At 41.2% G+C, this 9,852-nt stretch overlaps 1 protein-coding gene across 3 annotated transcripts; it reads left to right on the top strand.

The window, feature by feature from the left end:
* Positions 1 to 280: 280 nt before the first annotated feature.
* On the top strand, positions 281 to 9,554 carry osr1 (odd-skipped related transcription factor 1). Of its 3 annotated transcripts, XM_034241265.1 has the most exons (4): positions 281 to 511; positions 5,622 to 5,701; positions 6,357 to 7,044; positions 8,949 to 9,554. In XM_034241265.1, the coding sequence occupies exons 3-4, from the start codon at positions 6,386 to 6,388 to the stop codon at positions 9,079 to 9,081; spliced, it is 792 nt and encodes a 263-aa protein (XP_034097156.1). In that variant the 5' UTR covers positions 281 to 511; positions 5,622 to 5,701; positions 6,357 to 6,385; the 3' UTR covers positions 9,082 to 9,554. The 3 variants fall into 3 exon arrangements, with proteins under 3 accessions (XP_034097156.1, XP_034097157.1, XP_034097155.1); XM_034241266.1 differs by lacking the exon at positions 5,622 to 5,701 and having other exon boundaries at positions 6,360 to 7,044; XM_034241264.1 differs by lacking the exon at positions 5,622 to 5,701.
* The last annotated feature ends 298 nt before the right edge of the window (positions 9,555 to 9,852 follow it).

Below are 9,852 nucleotides of genomic sequence, written 5' to 3'. Positions count from 1 at the left end.
TACTGTCAATGGGAAGGGTTAGAGTCTGAAACTAAAAGTACCAAATGTGTACAGTAGGCCTACTTAAGTACAGTTCTTAAGTAAATGTAGGCCTACTTCACTACCTTCCACCTCTGGATTCTTCCACCGCTGTCATATCAAACAGTCCCGCTCCACACGGCGACATGACGGATGGTCTCCTGCGGGGCTGTGGATGTGGGCTGGCGGAGTGACGCGGCTCTTCAGGCGGACTCCTCCGCAATAAGAGGCGGCGGCCGCGGAGAGGCAGAGCAGAGGAGGCTCAACGCAGCACCGTCACACAGCACCCTGAGCACCGCTACACAGCAGCACGCTGCACCGCCCACACCACCGCCACTCACCCCGGAGCGAAGACGTTTCAGTGGAGGAACATGCCGGCGCTGCCAGGGTCTCAGTGACTCTCCGCCCGATACACAGGCTGCTCCGCGGGCTGCTCACCCTGACCCTCCGGCAGGACCAGGGACAATTTAACATTTAAACACATATTTTATTGGTAAGTCTTCACTTTTTAAATCCAAAAAACGAAAACCAAACTCATATCACATTTGTTATTACATATTTACAGAAGTGCAATGAAATACATATATTTTACCTAATTAAATAGCGTACTTAAGTAGTTTGGAGTTACTTTAAGCAAGTATTTATATTTTATGCTACTCTATACTTCTAATCCACTTCATTTTTGAAGCCACTTTTTACGCCAGTACATTTATCTATCAGCTTTGTTTCCTCTGCAAATTAAGATTATTACAAAAATAAATATAGCATCAACAGTTTATAAAGTAATTCAAATGAGCTCCACCATTACCATCTGTGATCGAGACATGAATGCATCAATAAACATAATCCAGTGATTTAATATTTCTAAATGGAACATCATTCTTTATGAGTTATTTTTAATAATATTTTAAGTATTTTTTGATGACTGTTACTGAAGTAGGATTTGAATGCATGACTTTTACTTGGAGTACAGTTTTTTTTACAATTTAGTATTGCTACTTTTACTTAAGTGAAACATCTGAGTACTACGCAAAGTGTCCATAAAATCTGAAAACTTCTTCCACACCTCCATATTTCCATATTTAAATAATAATTTGTAGAGATCTTGTATGTTTTAGAGGAATGTGTATATCAACAGGTGTATCACAAGCGTAGGCTACTACATCCAGCACTAGTTTTCTTTAAACATTAAAATATATTTAGTGGTAACCACATTTATTTGTATTCAACTTTCAGGGTCATCACATTCATATGAATACTTTTCCTCAGCAGATGTTGCGTAGGAATGAATTGAAGACATGGTTTCTTTAACTAAACAAGCAAAGCTCCAAACAGGCCTCCAGCTGATCCTAGCATCACATCATAAACTCTAATGAGCATGAACATTAACACGTGTGAAGCGCTGTGATTAATGTGAAGATAAGGACAAGAGAGAGAGAGAGAGTGTGTGTGTGTGTGTGTGTGCGCGTGTGTGTGCGTGTGTGTGTGTGTGTGTGTGTGTGTGTGTGTGTGTGTGTGTGCGTGTGTGTGTGTGTGAGGCTGGAGGTGTGACGGCTGGAGATCAGATCATAGTGGAGTGTGTGTGAGGCGGGGGCCATGCATGGTAAGACTTTACTAACTAGATACCACAGAAGAAGAAGCTTTCACTGCCACACTATGCTGTACCTATTTGACTTTTCCATAAGTATAGTAAAAGGTATTTGTTTTTGGGAGTGATGTAAGTAGTAGGTTGTTGAATTGTGTTTAAAAAAGCCCTGATAGTGCTAGTTTTAAATCCTTTATTTAGTACGGTGGTTTAATCAATGCATTTATATCATATTTTCACAACTTATTAAAAATGAATCACAGTAACAAAGGACAAGTTGTCCCGCAAAGTGATTTTAAAGTAACATATAGCGGAAATACTGAGAAAAAGTTGAAGTTTTTTATTAATGTACTTATGCATTCCACTGCTGACGGTTACAAATGATTTTATGGAATTGGCAGCTTCTTTGCCGTTGTTTTTTGAACATATCAGCTCACTTATCATGTAATTTCTGTTCTTATCTTATCTGTAAATGAAGCTTTTTCAGACATGATGTCTTACAACACATGCTCTAACATAACAAACTTGATTTTAGAAGGAGAAAAAGTAATCTGTAATGTGGAACGGAGCCCGTAAGTTTCTGGCAGCTTGAGATATTTCATATTTTGAAGAGCCCAGAACATGTAACCACACCTAAAGACCTCGGTTCTAACCCCGGCACCATTATGAGCATTAGTGGACTTAGTGAGAAATGAGGAGAGAGCAGGCTGACAGATTACAGGACGCTCAACTCAGCGCATGTTTGTGAACGTCAGATGTAAAACATATTAATAACAGCTGTATGAAATTGGAAATGTGTCGACTCATACGGAACACCACAAGTTATCACCATACCCGCAATAACATGTTTACGCACATTTGAGACTTTTTCTGTCACTTTTTTTCTGATTTCTGGAGTTAGTTTGTATTTTCATATTTTCATATTATACATGCTTATATATCAATGGTTATATATTAAACTAGTTCTCAACAAATCAAAAAAAGGTCCTCCTCAAACTACGTTAATTCTGTTCATTATTTTTCTGCCTGGATTGAACCTTTTTTCTTTAACTATGAAAAAGTGTATTAAGTAAAAAATCAGTACTAAATAAAACAGTTTACTTTCAGTTTATTATTATTAATCTTTTCATAATATTGTATCCAAAGTATAATACCGTAGAAATGCCTACTGGCGCAACTCGAGGTTAATTGTTTTTTTTTGATAATTGTTTTTAATTGAGAACAACTGGTTTTAACTATAATATATAAGCATGTCTGAAATTGAAATATATAAAATGCAGCTAACCCCAGTATTCCGATTAAAAAGTGGGATTAGATGCCAATCAGGAGCAATTTTGCCCTCGGATTAATGGACATGTTGACTGCGGGGGGGGGGGGATCGCACTGCCGACCCTCGCAGACACCTTTTTTACCCCCTGTGCCACGGTAGTGTTGTTACTTACATGTTACTAGTGGTTAACTAGCTAAGTGGTGGAATTGTTCATTATTATCCTATGTTGTTTTTTATTGCAGCCTTAATTTCAATAATTAAAAAAAGTTTTGGCCCAGATTTGCCTTTATTTGACAGGGTAATTATGGGGAGATAAAGGGGAAGACATGCATGAAGGGTATACAGGGATACACACCCTTTATTTTTTCAGGCATAGAAGTTGAAAGATAATGGTCCCATGTAAATGTACTGAGTCACAAACGACTGGAATCAGCTGACAAAATACACACCGCTGTGAGTTGTTAATTAGCACGTCGCTAAAAGCTAATTCGCTATAAAACCTGTTCAGTCCTGCAGAGGTAAACACCCGGGGCCCACATGTGTATCTCAGCCGGTCTGATCGCATTCACACCGAGGTGAGAAGCATCAGGCCCCACAGCGAGGCCCTCGGAGGCGTCAGATCTCACAGGGTCCGCTGAAGTTAAAGGGCCACATGGCTGTTTGGATTTGGAGGCCCCTGGTATGCAGACATGAAAGGGGAGAAGGTGAGGAGCGCTCAGCGGCGCAGCGCTTATCTCTAATGACCCCCTAACTATAAGTCAATTACTTCTGCTTGATGATCAGAAAGGAGCGCACCACGGGGGGCCGGGGGTCCTCGTTACAGACCCTTCCCTGCATGGCCAGGTCGCAGGCATCCTCTTTATTACTCCCTGTGTTAGCTGCTCAGTGTAAACGCTCCGTCTGTACCATCATGTTCAGGACAATGGGATGGCTTTGAGCCAAGAACAGAAAAACTGAAAGCAAGAACAATTTTCATTTTCAATTGAATTCTTAGAATCAGAATATTTGTTTGCAGAGGGGAAAAGTACAGCGACAACAGCAACAGATAAAAGGCAAATAAAGTACAGTCAAATATGAAATGGTAAACATTGATGGTAAAAAAAGAATAAGAAGTTTAAATAAGTTTGTGAGTGTATGAATTGAGGGAGCCAGTTAAAGCAATGTTTTAAAATCAAGTGTATGTTGCATATGAACAGTGGTTATTGCAAAACATATGTAACAGATAGCTTCTCCCTCAGCTCTAACACTGCACTACTCTGATTTCTTTATCACTCTCTAAAATTACAAGTAGGACTTTTCTGATTAGGATATATTCATCACTATCATTATTATCACTATTTTATTTGTATTATTTTAATATAATTCAACTGGAAAGTGGACAAATGTAAATGCTTTATGAATAATGTAGTTATATTAACTGTTTTAAATTAATAAAAAAACGTCCAGGCTTTTATGGACGTCCCTCAAAATGCAGTTTGATACATATACAAGTAAAATGTTTTAATGTTTTTTAATACCCAATTTTAAATTTAAATACCTGCTTAGATTTAAAAAGAAACATCTGTGCATTATTAGTTTTATTAATGACTGCTTAGAGCTCGTGTGAGTTAAACAGGCCATAAAGTGGTGTTCAAACATCTTCAAACACCAACAACTGTATTTAACAATCTCCCTCTCAGATGTGTTAGAGTAAAAGTATACAGTAGTTGAGAATGGGACTGTAAAGTAACCCGATGTAAGTATCATCATTCTTTCTGAAGTTAAACTTAACCCTGACGGTGAGCAGGAATGCAGCGTCTGTGAGAGGTGAGAAGTGTGTGTGTGTGTGTGTGTGTGTGTGGTGTGTGTGAGCACACCGTCACCTGTGAGCCTCAGACAAACACACTTTGTCTATTGTCATCCTGCTCATCAAACCTGCTCTTACAGCTCCTCTGCTGCTGGAAACACACACACACACACACACACACACACACACACACACACACACACACACACACACACACACACACACACACACACACACACGCACACACACACACACAAAAACAATATCAGAGGCACACATGCATGCACAAACTCATTCTAACACCCACACACACAACAGAGGCATACTCACACTTGCAGGCAGAGGCACACACACAAAAACAAACGCAATCACATACAAAAAAAACACACTACTATTTCTCTGTCTGACTTGAATGTGTCTCTGTGTGTGTGTCAATGCCAGAAAGACATTCCACTCAGACCCCATTTACACACAAATGCAAACGAACAGAATACGAAATCAAAAAAGTCTTCCGTTCACACGAGACCGCTCGGGAGCGCTGGAGACGCTGTAGTACATATGTCGGGCCTGTAAGTGGCGCTGTACTTCCGCCAGAAAATACACCAAAAGCAGCAAAGAAGACCCCCGAGCATGGTTGCTATGGTTGCCCTTCTGTTTATGCCCCGAGGTGGATTTAGCAAAATGTAGTTCATGTAGTTCTCCATGTCCACTTGTTGCTGATGGTTGTGGTAGAGGAGCTGTAGATGTTGCACTAACATCTGTAGCATGGTCAGTAGCAGTAGCAGCTGACCATGCTACAGCAGTGAGCAGCAGAGGCGGGGCCATGTCTTTGTATGGATTCAATCAAGTTGCAGTCCAAGCCACGACATGAAGTATTCTGAGAAAAAATAGCAGTTGAATTCTCATCTTTCCTTCTACCAACACAAGCAGTAATCTAGAAATGATTGTTTGGGGTTTCACAGGGCGTGCATGCCAGGAGTATTTCTTCACAAACACACCCAGCTCCATGCTCAACACAAAGCTTTCCAACAATTATTATGAGGTAATATAATACTTTATTGATCCCAATTTGTTTTGACATTGCACATCATTTGAAAATAAAAAGAGTAGAAAATGAAAAAACATAAAATAGAAACATCTCAAAATAGAAAATAACACTGAATTACAAAGTGAAATGTATACAAGTTGACTGTGAAAGAGAAACATCTGTAGACTATGTGACCAATAAACACTATGAAGGGCCAAATTGCAGCAAAAAAAAAAAGTCAAAGTAGGATATTATTTACATTAAGTGTGCGAGGAAAGTTTCTGTAAAATGTAAGGACCCCTCACTGAGGGGAGAATGTGGGTTTTAAAAGCCTGTATGAAAGAGTTATCTGAATTCCTGCCTGATGCCTGTCACACTAATCTGGTTTCTTGTATTTACACCATATCTACGTGTGTGTGTGTGTGTGTGTGTGTGTGTGTGTGTGTGTGTGTGTGTGTGTGTGTGTGTGTGTGTGTGTGTGTGTGTGTGTGTGTGTGTGTGTGTGTGTGTGTGTGTGTGTGTGTGTGTGTGTGTGTGTGTGTGTGTGTGTGTAGCAGAAACTCCTGGTCATCTTCAATTAATTGACTTTTGACAGCACTAGAAATATATCGATGTCACTTGGCCCAACAGTTGCATATTTTTCTCTGCTAATGTTTTGTGTTTCTTCCAGAAGGCCCTGTTGGATTCTGGGTAGCAGCCATGGGCAGCAAGACCCTGCCAGCCCCGGTCCCCCTGCACCCGTCGCTCCAGCTGGCCAACTACGCCCTCCTGCAGAGCTCCACGGGCCTGCAGCTGCCGGCCGAACACTTCCAGAGCCTCTACAGCTTCAGCGCCCTCCACGCCATCCAGCTGCACCAGTGGACCCTGGGCTACCCCCACCTCACCCTGCCCCGCTGCACAGTCTCCAAGCTGCCTGCCCACTTCTCCTCCATGGCCTCCTTCCCCCTGTTCCCCCACCTGCTGGAGCCCAAGCACGACTCAGCGGGTCTGTTTCAGAGCTCCAAGAACAAACCCCGCTTTGACTTTGCCAACCTGGCGGCCGCAGCCACCCAGGAGGACCCCCTGAAGGCGGAGGACCTGAGCATGGGGGGAGGCGCCGCTCAGGCTTCATCTCTCCACCAGACCTCCGCCGGCCTCCACCTGGACCTGACCAAGCTCTCCTCCCCCGAGCGCAAGTCCAGCCGAGGCCGCCTGCCGTCCAAGACCAAGAAAGAGTTTGTGTGCAAGTTCTGTGGTCGCCACTTTACCAAATCCTACAACCTCCTTATCCACGAGAGGACGCACACAGACGAGAGGCCGTACACCTGTGACATCTGCCACAAGGCCTTCAGAAGACAGGACCACCTCCGGGACCACAGGTGAGAAGAAGGCTTTATTGGTTATTTAAACCCAACACTGTACTACACACTGAACATTGGCTCGTTGTGTTAACAGGCAAGGTCCCAACAGTTTGTCTAAAGAGGCCCTATTCTGCTTTTTGGGGTTTCCCTTTCCTGTAGTGTGTTATAGGTTGTTGTGCATGTAAATGGTCTGCAAAGGCTGAACGCCCCTCATCCCCCCTGCCTGAAACGCCTCCATTGGACTCCTTTTCATTTAATTTCAAACCTTTATTCATCCAGATTGTCCCTTGAGATCACAGATCTCTTTTTCAAGGGAGACCTGCTTACAGAACTTCCAGAACATAATGACATCACTTTCTAACACTTGCGCTTCTATTGGCTAGCGCTACAACTCATTGTACGTGATAGGCTAAGGGGAGGGACATCTCTAAGCAGTTGACCAATCACAACAGAGCTAGCCAGCTAACCAAAATAGTGATTTGAACCTGAAATGGAGCAGAATGTGTCTTCTTTATTTACAGTCTTCATATAGGGCTGTGTATGTCCCCTTTCTATAGTCAACTTTCCGTCCAAATTAGCACATCATTTTACATAATTTCCAGAAAATGATCACATTTGCGTGCTAATTCTTAAATTGAGTTGCCTAAGAGTTGGGTTATAAACACTTTTGCCTATAGACTCTCAAAAGGATTAGTTATTTCAATCCACACTAGAAAATACAAGTACAAATAGGCACATTTGGGTGTGGATCACTTGCGTTTTGACTGCACTAAACACACAATCACACGTGAAAAGGAATACCTACATTATGTGCATATAGTGTGAAACACAGCCTAGGTAGACACCTGCCAGTAGCTGCTATAGTTGGGTGAATTGCCTCCTGTGTAGATATGCTGTAAGGCTTAATGGAGAAAGGTTTCTTTGTTAAATGCTTAATTCAAAAGGTGATTACTTAGTCCATTATGAAACATTTTGTCACTGTAATGAGATGACATAAGATGTTGAATGTGTCACAATAACTGCACAGTCAGTAGTCTGTGTGCAGATGAAAGGATTCAGAAGAAAACATTCAAGGTGGGCAAAACCTTTCCTAACGATGACAGGATGAAATACATGATGTGTAAGAACTGTCAAACCTGACACAAGTTGACAAGTGCGTAGGGATTGTTTCAAGGACATGGGGGTGTGAGTGAACATTTGGAGCTTCAATGTTTACTTTTTGCAACAGTTTATTGTAGAAGTGTATTCAAGTCCCTGCTTATTCAAAACACACATAGGCATGATTTTTATTGCATCAATGATACATTCATTAACTAGTGTAAAAAGCTCTAAACGTTCAAGGGACAATGTGTAAGGTATGCTAGAATCACTTCTACCATTTTCAACAGTTTAGAAGGTTACAGTGTTGAAAATATGTCAAAGACGTCAATGTATTGTGTTTCGGAAAAATCTACTGAAATTAGCATTCTAGCTGACTAGCCTGATAGAGACTCACTGTGGCACCAATCTGACTTCAAACGTTAAAAGTACGAAACATGTGAACAGTTTTCAATCACATTCAAAGTTCATGGTTTGTCTACGATCTGATGGTTTGTTGACCTAAAAAAGTAAAATTAGCATCATCTCCAGAAGGCTGATACACCATCAGTTAGCGGTTAGCCCTGGGATTTGCTCGGAGATATGTTCCCAGGGGATTGACGTAAAATGCTGCCCCTTTTTTGTATTCCTCCTCAAAACTTCTATAAATCTTATCCCACATTTCTTGGTTCTCTGAGATTTTTGAGAATAGAATGATATGGTGGTATTTCACTTAGACTGTGGAAAACAGAAAACACTTTTACACACTTATGCCTCTGAATGTTGACCCCTTGTCGTGATCACACTCCCTTGATACTAACCGGCGTCTCTTCTGTTCTCTACAGGTACATTCATTCCAAAGAAAAGCCCTTCAAGTGTCAGGAGTGCGGGAAGGGCTTCTGCCAGTCCAGGACGCTGGCGGTCCACAAAACACTACACATGCAGGTCAAGGAACTGAAGCCAGCCAAGATCAAATGAGTCACTCTGCCAGCAGGGGAGGACGAGGACACTGGAAAAACACGACCAAAGACAACAAACAGTCAAAGAGGCAGAGCGCTCTGCTTCCGTGGGAATACTCCTCAAGGATGAAATATTTCACCAGCCAATTCTGAAAGGAATAAAACAGAAATAAGCCTTAGCAGAGAAGTGTATACTTAGTTATCAAAGCCTGACTTGGCAACGGATGTGTGGAATGTTAAGCGAAACACGACCTTGCGGTTGCTCAGTGCAAATACTAAGCTTGTAATCCAAAGACTTTAAAGGTACACAACTCTTGTAATTTTTTTACAAACTGAGAATGATCAAAGCCATGTTAACATATTTTCTCCTTTCAATATCACATCCCAATGTTATTTTTGTATAGATGCATTATATCAAAACTGTATTTTTGCACTTTAACCTGATTATTGATTATTTTCATATATCACTGGATTTCTTAAACTTATTTTCAAAAAGAATAATCATTTCTAAATAAAATATTTTTACTTTATGGGGTTGTCTGTGTGTCTGAGTTTGTCTGAGTGTGTTGCTAAATGCTAACATGCAGGCAGGGTAAGGGACTATATACTTTTTCATCATGACAATGATAATGCAGCAATGATGTATGTTTGTAGGCCAACCAGGAAGTTAGCATTGAAAAGGCTCCCTCAACAAAAGCAATGGGATTTATCCATTGGATTTTAGAATATTGCAAACAATAAGAACTGTGGCAAACACATGTTTATGATGAGTACACGTTATGTTCAGCAG

Source organism: Gymnodraco acuticeps, unplaced genomic scaffold (assembly GCF_902827175.1).
Source record: "Gymnodraco acuticeps unplaced genomic scaffold, fGymAcu1.1, whole genome shotgun sequence".
NCBI lineage: Eukaryota > Metazoa > Chordata > Actinopteri > Perciformes > Bathydraconidae > Gymnodraco > Gymnodraco acuticeps.
This window is presented reverse-complemented; position numbering and strand designations above follow the sequence as displayed.